This window comes from Octopus bimaculoides, chromosome 1, assembly GCF_001194135.2.
Source record: "Octopus bimaculoides isolate UCB-OBI-ISO-001 chromosome 1, ASM119413v2, whole genome shotgun sequence".
NCBI classification, from domain to species: domain Eukaryota; kingdom Metazoa; phylum Mollusca; class Cephalopoda; order Octopoda; family Octopodidae; genus Octopus; species Octopus bimaculoides.
Window position 1 is genome coordinate 172,701,698 of NC_068981.1, and position 17,446 is coordinate 172,719,143.

The following is a 17,446-nucleotide window of genomic DNA, read 5'->3' on the forward strand; positions in this document are numbered from 1 at the left end:
TTCACGCATGCGTGCGCGCGCGCACACACACACACACACAGTGACACCTAGTGCTGGTCAAATAGCACACCTGTATTCTCATTTCTCAGATCAGCAGTTCCCTGTCAGACCCCACCATTGCAGGACCAATGAAACGCACTTCAACCCAGATCTGTATACTCTTGTTTACTCCAAGGTTCAGTTGTGTTTCCCACACATAATTCATTTTGCACTTTAATGACTTACTTCCCGTCAGTTCATATACACACACTCCTTAAACATTTACTCTTAGGCACCCTCCATACTCAAACTAAATACTTCACACTAAAGATGCATTATCTTCATGAACGGTAATCTGGAGAGCATCCTTCAATGGAAATGTGACAACCAACTTCATTCAACATCACAAAGATATATATTAATGAAACAGCTCTGTAACTCTCCCTCTAGCTGTCATATCTTTGATGATCCAATTGGTGGGAGGGCCAAGTGGGTGTCTGCTTACAGCTACATAGGCATCAAAAATAATTAGCAAAAGCATGCTACTTCCTATGAAATCATACTCACCTGTGAGTGATGGCTATACAAGAGAGTGCTGAAAAGTTTCTGGCTTCAAGAGTATCATGAAATGTCTAGTTGGAAGCCCAAACTTCTGAGTTCTTTTACAAGGCTTAGAAAAACTGAAGGGCTATTATAAGTGTGTGAATCTGAGTGGGTGAGTATGTTGAATAAAATCATAATTAACTTATCTTCCTGTATTTTCTTTTACCCAAAGCCAGGAACTTTTCAGCACCCCTTCATATATATATATATATATATATATATATTTAATATTTTCTAAAAGGTGCAGGAGTGGCTGTGTGGTAAGTAGCTTGCTTACTAACCACATGGTTCCAGGTTCAGTCCCACTACATGGCACCTTGGGCAAGTGTCTTCTACTATAGCCTCGGGCTGACCAAAGCCTTGTGAGTGGATTTGGTAGACAGAAATTGAAAGAAGCCCATCGTATATATATATATATATATATATATATATATATATATATATATATATATGTTTGTGTGTCTGTGTTTGTCTCACCCCCCAACATCGCTTGACAACCGATGCTGGTGTGTTTACGTCCCTGTAACTTAGCGGTTCGGCAAAAGCGACCAATAGAATAAGTACTAGGCTTCCTACTTAAGGCTAGACAATATTTCAACTTGCTGACTCTGTATAAAAACGCTCGAGTAAGACTCACACTGGGATATTGGTCATCTGTCTCAGAACAGTACTGCTGCTACTACTCACACAAACATCCAAGATGCTTCATAAGAGATGAGTAAATACTCACTCTCCATAACACTACAACCACTGCATTACAATCTACTCGTGCATGTGCTATTTCCACTCTTTACCTCTTCAACCACTACTCCAACAGACTTTCACCATCTATTGCTAACTATAATTCACTTCTCCTTAGATGACTCATCTTTATTGTTATCTCATCATGCTGCTCAAACTCTCCTTACCAAGAGCCACTGTTATCACTGTCACTCTTCCATTACTCTCCCCCTCTACTATCCTATCACTCCTTCCCCTTCATCACACTCATACTTTCTCCTCTTTCACCATCTTGGTCATTGCTTTCTTGTATTTACAATCTCAGACACATTTGCCATGACAAAATGGAGATGATATGAAGAAAGTGAGGGCACTTTTGTCTTATAGGGAAGAATGCTACTACTCCACTGTTGGTGTCATGATAAAAATGTGTGTAAGACACTCTGTAAAGTGGTTGATGTCAGAAATAGCATTCAGTCATAGAAACTATGCTAAAATGGCACATATGAGCAAGACTTGGCCCACTGATCCATCTAGAAGAGTATATCCAAATAAGAATTGACTTTAATGACCTTTCCAGCCCATCAGAGTATGAGCAGTGGATGTAAAATGATGATGAGGATGATGTATGTATGTATAGTATGGCATTGTCTAATATATATATATATTGTACTTAAGCATACATATCTGTAAGTGTATTTGTGTATAAATCTGCATCTATGTGTGTGTTTGTATACACATTAATGTTATCACACACATCAGGCCAGTGATTAGATATTTTTTGCAGCTGACTTGGCCATAGTCTGATGTACACATCTACTGTATCCCATACCCATGATTACAAATAACTTCCTTATTTAATGTAACAGCAAGATTACTGTTAAATGTTGAAGATTTTTTTTTTACACAATTAAATATCAGGATTTAAATTTCCTACCTGAAAAACTTTGCTACATGTAATCTGATAATATGCTTAGAATTTTTGAAAATGCATATCCAGAAACAGAAATATACATTCAAAATATGTTATTTTTAACAATGACAGTAAAATAAAGTCAATAGTCAAGAGCCATGTGTGTTCATGAAAATATGTGTAACATTAAGCTGTGCTATCACAATCAAACTTGGTTTGTGACACAATAACAGTACATATAAAGTAATTCAATGTTATGACATGTACAGCATGAATGTAGACATGACCATTTGGTTAAGGAGTTTGCTTCACAATCTTGTTTTTCCCCTATTTGATCCCTTTATATGGCACTTTCAATAAGTATATTAAAGTGTTATGAGTGAAATTTGGGTGCTGGTAACTGTGCAAAAGCTCACCAGATACTTCAGTAAATGGATGACAGAATCAGTAGCACCTTAGACTGAATATGTTGTGTTAATTGATGCTGTATCAGTAACATCTCTTTGTGGGGAGTAGATGAATGATAGAAGAGGTGTTAATCAAACTGGATCAACATACCAATTATACAACCCCAACCTTTCCTAACAAAAATTACTAGAGGAGCATTATTTTAGTTTTGAATCACAATCTGTATTGACTAGTTCTACTTGACTACTCAACTATAAGGCCTATTCAAAAATATTTCAGATTTGAAAATTGTTGATTCTATTTTAAAGATATTTAGAAGTTTACTAAAAGAGATCTGTCTAATATTTTGAGCAGGTGTAGCTGTGTGGTAAGAAGTTTGCTTCAGCCCCACTGTGTGGCACCTTGAGCAAGTGTCTTCTATAGCCTCAAGCTTACCAAAGCCTTGTGAGTGAATTTGGTAGATGGAAACTGAAAGAAGCCCATCATATATATAGGTGTGTGTATTTGAGTCCCCCTACCACCACTTGACAACCAGTGCTGGTGTGTTTACTTCCCTGTAACTTAATGGTTCAGCAAAAGAGGCTGATAGAATAAGTATCAGGCTTTTAAAAAAGCTTATATCAGGCATTGTTTTGTTCCAAATTGAATTATATGTACATGTAAAATATTCAGCAACCTTTTAAACTGTACCTGTTATTGGCTGATAGACCAAACTTGTTACCCAATTTATCACCACCGCAATGCCAACTGTTACAGACTCTTGGATCAGGTCTCTCTCAGAGGATTGATAAATCAGTGTCTTGATTTTCTGGGTCACACAGTAGCAATATATGGGAACCTCCTAGTCTTGGATGTTCTGCTAAAAGTCATGGACACTGTCCCTTCTCGTAAGCCATAAAATATCTAAATTAGTCCTGATTAAGCTGACCTTGTGATAAGGCATTGTAGCTGTAACCATCTAGTATTTTTTTTCTTTTTTTTTTTTCTGAGAGAAGAGTTTGTTTTGAGGGAGATCTAGATGCTATTCCTATATTAGCTCATTACTGCTTGAATATATGGTATTATTTTTCCCTCAACTTTATTCCTCAATTCTAAAGATTCCTTTTTTTTTTTTGTGTTAGATTCAATTCAAACCCATTTGATTGTATCATACATTTATTGGTATTGATTGTAGACATGTAGGCACTTTTGAATCCTTATAATTTCATTTCTCAAAGAATATTGAAATTTAAAAGTGTAACATAATTGTTGATAGTCTCATTCTGACTACTAATGTTTTGCCAGTGTCCCACTGTGTAATGTGGATTAATGATGGATCAGCTATTTTTAACTTAGTTATTAATGTTTATCACAGCAATTGTATTTGTAAATTACACACTAGTCTTTATCAAACTATAAATGAAAGAAACATCAAAGGTGAAAAGTGAGCAGACTAGGTAAATTGGTTGATTGTTTGAAATCAGGGATTTACCTTGAGCTAACTAACACTGTTCTAACTATGTCTAAAGATCCTGTATTATGTGGTATTGAAACTAAATATTAGATTCACAAAATCATTATTTTATCTTCTCCACTTATGACTAGTTATTATAATCCTCTAATGTAACTTTTCTACATGAGATAATTTTTTAATACTAAAAATCTAGTTGTGAATATTATCATAAATTACAGGATGTAACTTATTTGGATTTTGTTTTTTCTGTAATTAATGTAGTAGAGATGGTGCTGTAAGTAGACAGGTGGAGTAGCTGCTTTAGAATATCTAATCTGATATTTCAAAATTGAAAATCCTGCCTGAATCATTAAATACCAGTAATACATTGAGAAGAAATTAATTCCACTATATTATCTTTAAAAAAAATTAACCTTTTGCCCTCTGAAAAATGTTAACATGCAGTTAACTTATACCATTGGCCTTGCAAAAAGTGGAACTGAGGATTTGCGGAAGGCACTATGACGCTACATTTAAGATCTTCACTGACCGAATCCATGTTTTGATTCCAATTCTTTTTTTGAGCCACTTTCTAATGCTTTGAAGAAAGGCATCAAATATCACCATTCAAATATTGGATTGATTTAATTTATTACATTCTTCTCTCAAAACTTTGTAAGAATTCTTCATTATTGTTGTTGTGAACTGAATCTCTGACCTTATTTTAATTCCTGGTCAGTTGGAATTCCTCCACTTCACAAACATCCATATTGACTCTCCTTCTAAGATGTAACAACCTGTGTAAAAGACAAAAAAAAAAAAAACCCTCTTCTTTATTACCCAGTTATTAGATCTTTATATTAAGAGACCGGTTTTAGTGAAGTGTTTTCTGCATATTGGAAAACATTATTGTGCCTAACTCTTTCCCACTCCCAAAAATAAAGGATAGATGTAGTTAGACATCAGTCTTGAACATGATGGATTGAATTATTTTATAAATATTATTATTTTTAGAAATCAATATTTCAATATTTGATTGTTTTGTTTTTTTCTTTTCTTTTTTGTTTTTTTTTTAGCAGTTTTGAATATATTAATTTTTTTTTCCTAAATTATAATTTTATTAAATGGCAACATACCTACCTAACAAGCCAGAAGAGGAAGAAAAAGCTTGTGCTTAGAATTGAATCATGAATTTCAATTTTTACCTTTATTCACTGTTTTACTTTGTTTATTTTATTATCATTTATTTAATATGTACATGAATCTAATAGCACTATTTCATTGATAAATTATTTACACCATATGTAGTTTTATATAAACTCTTCACTGGTTTAGCAAAAATAGTTTCGGATTAATAATTTATTATTATACTTACCCATTCTATCAATTTAGTTACTCTATCTGCATTTTATGCTACTCATTTCAATTGGGTATGGTAATTATCTCAGATTGGTTTACATTTTGTGAGTGTTTTCATTGGACATTACTTGGCATTCTGAGCAAAACTGCAATCTAGTGGGTACTGTTTCCTCATAGGGCCTTGCTACTTGTCAGCTTTCTCCTGGAACATTACATATGTGTGTATGAAGTTTAAAAAATAAATGAATAATTGTTTATCACTAAAGTGGTTTGTGAATCTACTGTTCTCAGGACATGAGAATTTACAAATTGTAAATTCTTTTACCACCTCCATTTTTCAGACAAGTGTTCTCTTTAAGAAAACACAATTAGCTTATTGAATCCATGCAACATTTAGATATCTTGTTTCAATATAGTTCTAAAGACACACACCCACATACATGCATAGAAATATTGGGACCATTTTATTAGTTCAGGAAACTCTTACAATTATTAATTTAACAGGAGTTGAAGTTATTTCTGTTAACATTTTCTAAAATTTCAATTAATCCATGTCAATTTTGTTGCAACATTTAAAGTTTATTTTCTATACTATTATTTTGAAATATATTGTTAAAGAATTAGAATTTTCCTTCTTCTGAATTCTGTAATTCAAATTTCCAGATAAAGATTTCTCCTGGAATATTATCACACATTACAGCACTCGTGAAATAATTAAAATACAAAACAATCTTATTAAGAATATACATTTATATTTACAGTTTGATTACTTGATACTAATAATATTTCTGTTTAGAGTTAGAGTTAATTATGATTACTTTTAGCTTTTTCTTAGGGCATGCGAGTTTTTCTTTTCTTTTTAACTGAAAGAAAAAATAATGATAATTTAGGCTATAAAATATTTCTCATTTTCTATTCTTTTACTACTGTCTTTTTTCTGCTCTTTTTTTTTTCTTCTTATCATTGAGAGTGTATGTTTCATTGTTATAGCCCCAAAAGGTCATCACTACCTGATATCCCATTGACTCCCAGGGAGCAGGAGATCCTGGACTTAACCAGCAGACAGCTCAACGATGGCCCCCTATCCCATTCCTCTGACAGCATTTTAGATGATCTTGATGATTCCCCACCTCCCAAACCTCCTCTTCCCCCAGGCATGGATACACAAATACCCAGGTAATGGCTATTGTTGCTACTACTCCTAATACTACTACTACTACTACCACACTACTACTACCACCACCATTACTACTACCACCACTACTATTGCTACTGTCACCAAACTATTAATATAACCATTACTGATACTATTAATACCTCTACATCTATATAACTGTCATTTTCCCAATTTTGTACATGAAAATTAAAAATAAAATATCTCCAGATATCACTGAGATTGCTAACCACTGTATATCTGTATAAGGATTAGGGAAAGTTCACTCTTACTGATATAAGCTTTATCAAGATGTGATTGGGCAGTTTAAAAGACACAATTTAAAAAAAAAATTCTATTGCTTGCTTACTTATACAGGAGAAAGTGATAAACCTATGGCCACATTAAAGAGGTTACTAATTAACAACTTAATACATTTGCACTGTTTTTTATAGTTCTTTAGAGTTAATATGTTCCCCTAACTAATTTTTATACTTCCTATTTTCAGTGCCTCTTTGAAATTCTTCTTTATTATTGATACATTTTATTATGTATATGTAGGGACTAGGGACAGGCAATCTTGTTGGTAGAGCAGAGTAGCATAGAGTACTCTTTATGGGTAGATAAGTAGTGATATCATGGTGGTCAGCTTTGCATTCCATTATGCTAGGATCATTAAGAGAAAAGCCATTTTAGTCAATTGGATGTACTTCCATCCTAACAAACCATTGGTTATGTAAGAAAGAAAATTAAAGTAAGCATCCAAATGTCCTTTCTTCCCAAGCTTGAGATCCTTTTTAGCTGTTTTATCTTTCATATATCTTTTTATTAGTTAGTATGAGGAATCAGCAGAAGAGAAGCACTCTCAATAGTGAGAGATAATATAGCAGCAGAGTAAGTTTAATACAGTTGACATTCAGTTGGAATTGTAACTTATAGTTTGAGAAGAAAATATAGACTGGAACAGAATTTCAATGGGATGCAATTCCAAAGAAATATACGAAAAAGTGTTTCATACTTGATGGGAATTAGAATTAATACTAGTTGTATTAAGTAGCAAAGCATAACTTGTAAAATATTATGAGGGGGGGGGGGAAACCTACATTCTCCAAATATAGGCACAGGTGTTCCGGGTTCAGTCCCACTGCATGGCACCTTGGACAGGTGTCCTCTGCTATTGCCTCAAGCCAACCAAAGCCTTGTAAATGGATTTGGTAGATGGAAATTAAAAGAACTATGTCGTGTATGTGTGTGTGTGTATTTGTATCTGTGTTTGTCCCCCACCACCACTTGAATCGTTGGTATGTTTATATCCCCATAATTTAGCAGGCTTTAAAAAAAAATAATAAGTACTGGAGTCAATTTATTCGACTAAAAATTCATCAGGGCAGTGCCAAAGCATGGCCACAGCCTAATGACTGAAACAAGTAAAAGATAAAAAATAAAATATAAAATTTTCTCCTTTCAAGAGAGTTAAAAATGTAACAATTTTTTTTGAAAAATTAACAAAGCATTTAGTACAGCATTTTTAGGAAATGTACTTGAAGAAGCTAAAACTGATTAATATGAGCAGCATTATTTGGTTTTTCTTTTTTTTTACATTTGCTTTTTCATTCTAGAATAAGCTAACCATTTCTGAAAATTGAAACCTTTCATAAATTTGGAGACACTATAATTTTGCATCTATAAGCACACATTTGAAAACTAATATTTGTTTTAAGATCAGTTGAGACAAGAACAGAAATTTACTGAATGTTTCTGAATCCATTGCTAAGCCAGTGGTAATCTAAACAGTCAACCATTTGGTCTATTTATTAGTCCAGCAACTTAAATATTTAACTAGCCCATCTTGTGTATGAAAACTCTTGAGAGTGATGTGTGATAACTAATCAGTTGTTTGAACTTGTCAACCTGTATATAACATTATTTTTTCAAATACAAAATTGTATATTATATGCATAATGATAAAAAATAAAACTAACATTAAGATTTGTAAGGAAAGTAAATGTAATTTAAGTTTTAATGAGAAAAAAATGAGAATTTGATCTTGACTAGTTGCATATTTAATTTAATTTTGAATATTATATCAAGCAGTATCATTGTATTGCTTTTGTACTGATCTTTTGTTTGTTTTTCCCACATGTGCATGCACATATACAAATAAAACTTATAAGATATAATCTGACAATAGCAAATATTTATAATTAGAATAAATGAAATAAAGAAAATTCACTAATCATTACATTCATTGTAATATAAAGCAGACTTTTATAAGATTTAAATTCAAGTTTCTTTTAAATTACATGTCCAATTGTGCCATTGTCATTTTCTTTTTAACACAAGTTCTGAATTTTTTATGGTAACGTCTAGTAAAAAAATTTTTTTTAACATATTTGGTAAATATAACTCATAGTAATCATCATCATCATTGTTTAACATCTGCTTTCCATGCTGGCATGGGTTGGACGGTTTGACTGAGGACTGGCAAGCCAAGAGGCTGTACCAGGCTCCAATCTGATCTGGCAGGGTTTCTACAGCTGGATATATTTTTAATACAACATAATAGTTTTATGTATGTTGTGAAAAATCTAATAAAGAGTTATTTATATTTAAACTGTGACTATAGTTTAAATTGTATTGTGAATAATGAACTTACAGAAAATATGAAAATTGACCCTTTGTAGGCATTGATTGTCTAAGGTAAAAATGCCATTTGTATACAGCTACCTTAATGATTAAGGGTTAGAAACATTAGCATGAATACAAGCCATTTACAAGCTTTACAACTTCTGGAATTGCTCTTTTTGTATTATAATACGTACTATTGGGAGCCCAACCTAAAATAGTTTGAGTTATTATCAGGATCTAAACTATTTTAAAGCTGTTGTGAAAAATTGTTTTGACAGTGTTGCACATGCAAAACTAGCTTGCTCTAAGATACAACTCCAGTCACTGCTATAAGTTAGCTAATTTTGGAGTGTTTTAAATAAACAAATCTCAATGAGAAGGGAAAATAGCATATCTTTAATCTAAAAATAAGTATTAAAAAAAAAGGAAAAGAAAATATTTACTATAGCTTCATATAAATTTGTTAATTACAGATATTCTGTTTAATGTTCAGACAATTCTATATGTGCAAGATCTAATTTAGCATTTTTATAGTATTATGTTAGTGTAAAGTAGTGTGGGATTATAATTATTTACTAAAAGTATGACTGTGTCTCTTATCCAATCTGTTTCATTAGACATATTTGGAGTATCTCAAATTTATCTTCATACAAGCTTATGTTTGATATATAATTCTAATACTCTTTTCTCATTAACAATATGTGAAAAATTCTGCATCTTTTTCCAGGTTACTATTGACAGTTACATATCTATTCTTTCTATTATAAAACTTGTGGGTCACTTTCTTTTGTAATAAGGCAGAGTGTAATTAAGTTCCATTTCACTGTTTTTTGTTTATATATTCAATAATTTCAAAATTGATTAAGGCTAGAAACCGCTGAGAAGCAACTATAATTTTAAATTCTTTAAAAAAGAGACAAGGTTAATATAGCTCAGAGTGGACGAAAGGCTACAGGTTATGAGTACAAGCATATTTGCTCTTAAAGCATATCACTTTGTATTTTCTTACCCATCTGAAAATATAAATGGATATATGTCATTCTGCTAATAGGGTCAAGTCTGTGAATTTATTTTTTTTTTTTTTTTTTTTTTTTTTTTTTCAAGAGTTTCATTTAACATACATAGAAAATATTATGATGGAATAATGTTGAAATATTTTAACTTGCCATTAATAGAAGAAGCACAATTGGGAAGAAAACACAAGAGTCAGTAGCTGCTGTCAACTTTGTGATAGGCATGACAGTTGCCTATCACATTTGATAACCATAAACTCAACACGTCTGATGTCGTTTATTTTGTTACATCACACAATTAGTGGTTCAGTACATTTTTTGGTAGCCATCTCACATATAGTAGACATCTCCTTCTGGCTTAAACTTCAGCATTTCACGAAATTCTATAACCTGTTATTCAATATGTAATTTTAGGGAACAACTAACTTTTAAACATCGATCATCTAATTGTAAATAGAAAATTTAATAAAATAGAAAACAGGAATAAAAAACCCCTAGACTGTTCCACTCTATTTATATCTAACAACAGCATAACTTTTCTGAACATTTTTCCTGATGTAATTAGAGAAAGAGGGGTATGTTGCTGTGACAGTAAGAAGAATAAAGTACAATGATGTTTGACTGAGTGAATGTTTTATACTGAGAATGGTAATTCTTCTCCAAGTACAGGAAGATGTCATTAACAAGTGACAAAGAGTCACTCAAGTTACACAAGAAGTCTTTTGTGTATGTGAGTCTGTATGTCTGTCTGCATGAGTGTGTGCACAGATGTCCGTCAGATTAGTGATGTCATGAGATGTGTATGGTTTTAGTCTCTATAAATTGATAATTATGTGTCTAAGTTATACATTGTGGGGTTTCCTGTTCACAGTTCTATAAGGATATCTTCATTAACTTTAAATAAGTAGATGAAGCTTTTTGTTTTTTAAAAACAACACACATTTTAAATTGTTTTATCCATGAAGGAAGGGTGCTAACAATAACATAGCTTATGTGATCTTTGTCATTGTGGCTTAGCCAGCTCTGAGTAGATCTATGATGGAAGGCAATCCAGCTATCACCATACTGGTTTCTATGTTGTCTTTCTATATTTAGGCAGTAAGATGTGATTTGAAAAAAATTTGGCTACTATTTCTAGTTGATCAAGTAACCAAAGAGAGGCTCCTTTATTAGCTCATAGAGGCCTTTGGAAATCAAAAAGATGTAGGGAATGGAAAACTTAGTTTTAGTAAGAGCAGGACAGTGTCCATTTCATTTGTACACCCTTCTACATGAATGAAACAGTGACATAGTGGATTAAATGTAAAGGAATTCAGTGGAAGTAATGACTATTAGTGGTACAAGAAACATTGAGACAATGTTGGTCAGTGAGCATTTGCTTATCAAGAATAGATGGTTGCACTTTTAAATGTAGATTGTCATGCTTATATGCAATGTGTAGTATACATAATATGCAATCCTTACTCCAAAGTAAAATAAACTTGTACTTTGTGTTAGTTTACTATCAGTTCAAAGCTGTGGAATTTTTCCTAAAGGAAACCAAGTTCTTGTGATATACTTATCAGAAATAGTAAAGCCTAGCATTCAACTCTTTAACATTTAAACCACCCATATCCAGCCCAGATATTCTTCATGTTTTATGTTCAAACTGACCAAATTCATCCTTTCACACCTACCATATAATGTCATTCTAAAAATTTACAATCACATAATTGAAATTTATAACCAGCGTGATCAATGCATGATTAATTCAAAGCAATTTGAATAAATAAACATTATGCTTGACAGAATAATCTGGATGCTAAAGGGTTAAAAGGAATAGGATGGCTACAGCTCAACATAATTGAAGGAAAACATGGGAGAGAAAATGATTTCATATGCAATAGTCTTTAGATTCTTTCTTTGAATTAAAAAAGATCACTTAAGTTAAGGAATAAACTGAGTTGAGATGTAAATATTAATGTTGGGTAGCCTTATATCTTTGTTACAAGATATCTGGACTTGTTCTTACATCACACACTAGCCTCTCAACACCTGGCATAGAATCATTGTCCTTCCTCCTCCTCCAATACTAACCTTCCCAACCCTCATTTAGTTTTGAGAGCTTTTTTCTCTCCCCATCCCTTGTTCTTTACTGTTCTCCATTTGCCTCGCAAGTTACTTGACAACCTTGCTAGTGCCAGTGACATGAAAGAAGCACCTAGTACATTCTGTAAAGTGGTTGCCAAAGTTGACACTGGAGTTCAACTTGGTCCTACAGCTCACCCTAGCCTGTCAAATTATGCAACCTCTTGCCAGTATGGAAAATGGACATTAAATGTTGAGTATGATGTTGTATTTAAATATGAGCACATATGAAATGAGAAGTGGTAAATAAGTACTATAATGATCTCATTATGTAATTCTTGATAGAAGTTTCCATGTATTACAAAAGATCCCTACTTTCTAACATCCATAGGTCTTGGTCCTAATATTTTATGGAGACCATTTATCTCTTCAGATAACTGTAGGCTCATTTCATTTTAATAACATTTGCTACAAAATTTAACTGTTATTTACTCCTGTCTTTCTTATAATGAGGAGTTGCTCTGAGGGTGATTAGAAGTGGACAGAGAAATTACCATGTTCAATAAAATAGAGTTTTAAACTTCTTAAAACTTGTCCAACACCATGGTAGACAGGAGAATTATATTGAAGCAAACTCTAGTTTGTCTTTGAATTAATAAAGTTGTAATGGGGAGGGCAAAGAATTTCACTCATGTTTGAGGTGAGGAGCTGGGATTTGTCAATTTAAGAACTGCTAGTCTCCTCTACAGTTTAGATGGTTGAAAATAAAATACTGTAGTTTATAGATCAGAAATTAAAACAACACACAGTGTTAGTGCATTGATTAATTTTGTGCACTTATGTTCACCAGGAATCAATCTGTTTCACTTCATGATAGAATGGGAATGTACCAGAGATAGTATCTAGCAATAGAATACCTGCTTTATTCTAAAAGCAAGTATCAGTGAGGTTGTCTGAATGGAACTCAAGCAAACATGACAGAATATAAGTAAAGCCAGGAGTGTGTGATCTAATGCTCAAGAATGTTGGACAATGAAATATTAGTCAGTTGACTATTCCCTCAAATGGAAATACTGTAAACAGTGCATTGTTAACACACATTGTATAAATGAACACAAGTAGCTTTCTTAGTTAAATATCTACAATTCAAAAGGATTCTATCAGTAATGTATGCTAGTTAAACCCCCCTCTCTCTCTTTCTCTCTCTCTCTCTCTCTCTTGACCTTTAATTCCTTTGTGCAAAGAGGAAATGGCATCTTAGTAAATCTTAATTGCACTCTCATATCTACAACTGAAGAAACACTGATCTAAGTATATTAAAATAAATAAAAGGAAGTAGTAGTCATCTCCAAGGCACTGCCAACTACTTTCACTGAGAACTTCCTTCTCTTAGCAAATGCACCACCATTATCAACAGTTTGGAAAATACCATCATTGATACTTTGGGAACTACTATCATCCCCCTCATCATCATCATCACTATAAGCTGCCACAAGGAAGTTTTTACATTGTCACTTGTCCTGCTGGAAATAGCAACCTAATCTTCCTTCATAAAAAAAAAGAAAGGGCATATTGGATAATGTAATTGGGTTGTTATGACTAAAATGCTTTTGGTTATAGTTCTACTTGATCCAAGTTAGAGTTAAGTAACAAAAAAGCATCACAACATCATAGTGCAGTTGCAATAAGTCTCAATTATTTAATGTTTACAAGCCTTGTGAGTGGATTTGGTAGATGGAAACTGAAAGAAGCCCGTCTTATATATATATATATATATATATATATATATATATGTATGTGTCACTCCACCATTGCTTGATAACCGATGGTGGTGTGTTTACGTCCCCGTAACTTAGCGGTTCGGCAAAAGAGACCGATAGAATAAGTACTAGGCTTCCGAAGAATAAGTCCTGGGGTCAATTTGCTCAACTAAAGGCGGTGCTTCAGCATGGCCGCAGTCAGATGACCGAAACAAGTAAAAGAGAAAAAGAAAAGAGAAAATGTGAAAACAGGCTTTTAAAAGCCTGGAAAATACTAATTGCTAATCATTAAATTTTGTCTGAAAACACAAGATCATTGGGTAAACAAAAGAACTGTCTCTCTTCTCCATTTAATTTCTGTTAAGTGTTTCTCAATGCAATAAATTTTCTCCCCACGCTTCTTTAACTTCAATTTCCAGACTGGCTGTACATTGTGTTCTTGAGCAAAACACTTTATTTCATGTTACTCCAGTCCACTCAGCTAGAAATGGGTAAGTTTGGGAGTGATTGGCATACAAGGGTGAGATGATAACTTTGGAAAATCACCCAAATGAGGTCTTGTGAGCCACATTTTGTATTCAGTGAGCAAAAAAATGAATAGTACAACTTGTACTGTGAATCAGACTGGTTGGAACTGATTGCTCAACCTTGTCAAAGGTCAATCAGTCAGTCAGTTAATCAAATCTTCATGTAGTAATTTTCATGTCTTCCGATCCTTTAATCCTCTCAAATCTACAGGATTTTATTTTTATTCATGTAGTTACTTTGTCTAGAGGAGAAACAAACAAACACACACACACTCACATAGAGGCTTCTTTCAGTTTCCATCTACAAAATCCACTTGCAAGATTTTGGTCTACCCAGGGCTATAGCAGAAGACACTTACCCAAGCTGCTACACAGCAGGATTGAACTCGAAACCTTGTAGTTGAGAAGCAAACTTCTTAACCACATAACTACATCTGCGCTTTTGTATGTTTGCATACATACATAAATATATATACATACACACACATACACACACAAACAAAAATATATATACATGTATGCCAGTGGCATATGGTGGTTGTTATCATTGGGTGTGCTGCCACACTGACCATACTATGACTAACATTAGTATTACTTAAATTAGGCATACAAACTGTATTTCTATTCAAAATGCAGGATCCAAAATGTAAATAATGTAAACTTAATTCAATTGGGATACAGATATATGTCACTAAAGTAAACTGAATTAATAATACCCTATAAATTGTAAGCATCCTAAAATAAGCCAAAATTTTCTTATGCACACATACTGAAAAATAAGAAACCATATAATTTTACTTACTTAAATTATTTATATGTAAGTTCTGTTCTTCTTTGAGGTGTAAAATGTTCAATAACCTCATTGTACAATGAACCACTTTATTATTAGTTGTGAAAAATTAAGATCAATGTTATGTGATGATATTGTAAGAAAAAAATTATTGTAAAAAATATTAGTTTTAGTTTAGGAATTTCAAATTAATTTAGGCGTACAACTTCTCGCCACAAAACCAAACATGTGACTGTGCTGTCAAAGCTGTTGCAACCCTTTGCCATTAATTTGTTGCCATTCTCCCATTGTCCTATGATATGCCCGGTACCATATTATGATACAATGTGCTGTGAGGTGTGCAGTGTTATTTCAGGACACCCACCACCAAATTTTAAGCAAGGGTACAACAAAACTTTTCCATTATGATTTGTGATTGAATTAATGAGTAAGGTTAATATTTATAATGAATTTGCCATTTTCAGTGGGTGTGCAGCATACATGTAGCACACCCAGAGTATACACTGCTGATGTATGCACACACACACACACACACACACACACACACACACATATATACAAAATAGGAGAATGTAGGGTGAAATTATTTACTTATAGCATCTTTACATGTGATTCAATAACAATTACAGTTGTCACATCTAAATGCACTATAAATAAATAACTTCAGCCTGTATACTCTTTGACAATTACAGTCATCAAACTTGTAACATGGAGCTATGCTACAAGTATGGTACCATAATTCCATGTTCTTCCCAGAGCATAATGAAATATATGGAGTGCTAGCTGACAGACTTATATGCCATACACTTCAATACACACTTTATAAACGTGCGCACACACACACACACACACACACAGACAAAGTGCGTGTGCACGCACATATGTGCAAGTTTAATGAGCAATACACATGAAACATGAGGTCCTCCGTTCAAACCCATTTTATAGTATTTAAGATGAGCAGATACCATGACCTCAGGTTGACTTAAGCCTTGTGATTGTAATTGCATAGACAGACACTATGAGGAAGCCTTTTGGATGGGACATAACTGTAATTCAAAACCCAGCCTTGACATATACAGTGTTATATTGATTCAACAAGGGAATTACATTAGCCCTTTTGATACCAACCCACATGATTCTATAATGCAATTTTTTTTTAATATGATCTTAATTAAAAACTTACATCAAGATTTTTTGTTTGTTTATGTTATAAACTCTAGCTTAATGATGACAAGGTCACTTCAACAAATTCTTCATTAATTTTAGAACTGATAAAAACAAAGCAATGTATTTGAACAGAAATATAGTAATGGAAGGGTTAAGGTTACACGTAGCAGTGGAATACTCAAACCATTTATATGTTAATTCAATAAGTAAATAGTTCACTTGAATTAGCCAATGGAATATTCACACACACATACTCAATGTATGTGCTTTGTTTGTTCACCAGTAGGCTGCACCTCAGTGCAGTGGAGATGACTCCCTCAAAGTGCTGGGTGTTAAAACACCTGAAAGTCATAGACAGGTGAGACAACTTGCCCCAAATTCCATTTAGGGGCGATGGACATTAGTGTTTTATCATTTTTGTGGCTTATCAACATCAATTTATTTATATATATATATACATACATATATATATATATACATATATATATACATATATATATATATATATATATATATATATATATATATATATATATATATATGTATATGTATATATATATATATATATTTATGTATTAAGGCTACCATTGGTTTCATGTTAAGAAAATTATCTCAACAATTTTTCAAACCATCACATGGAGGAACGGTGTTTATCTCGAAAATAGAGATGAACACCATTCCTCCATGTGATCGTCTTGAAATATTGTTATGATATTAAGATATTTTTCTTAACATGAAAACAATGGTAACCTTAATAAACAAATAAAGAAATTTTATCCCCACCAATGTGGTGTTGAGCACTCATTCCCATTGTGTGTGTGTGCATATGTGTATGTGTGTATATATGTGTATGTAAATATATATATGTACATATACATATATGTGTGTGTGTGTGTGTGTGTGTGTGTGTATATATATATATATATA

At 32.8% G+C, this 17,446-nt stretch overlaps 1 protein-coding gene across 6 annotated transcripts in view; it reads left to right on the forward strand.

Annotated features, from left to right (window-relative positions):
• Window positions 1-17,446, forward strand: part of LOC106880457 (rap guanine nucleotide exchange factor 1) — a 199,609-nt gene that overhangs the window by 136,803 nt on the left and 45,360 nt on the right. For 5 of the 6 annotated variants that reach the window (XM_052972647.1, XM_052972635.1, XM_052972641.1 and 2 more), the window contains one exon: window positions 6,405-6,590. The exons of the other annotated variant lie outside the window; for it this stretch is intronic. In XM_052972647.1, the coding sequence (XP_052828607.1) occupies window positions 6,405-6,590 (186 nt within the window). The remainder of the gene's footprint in view (window positions 1-6,404; window positions 6,591-17,446) is intronic. 6 annotated transcript variants of the gene reach the window in all.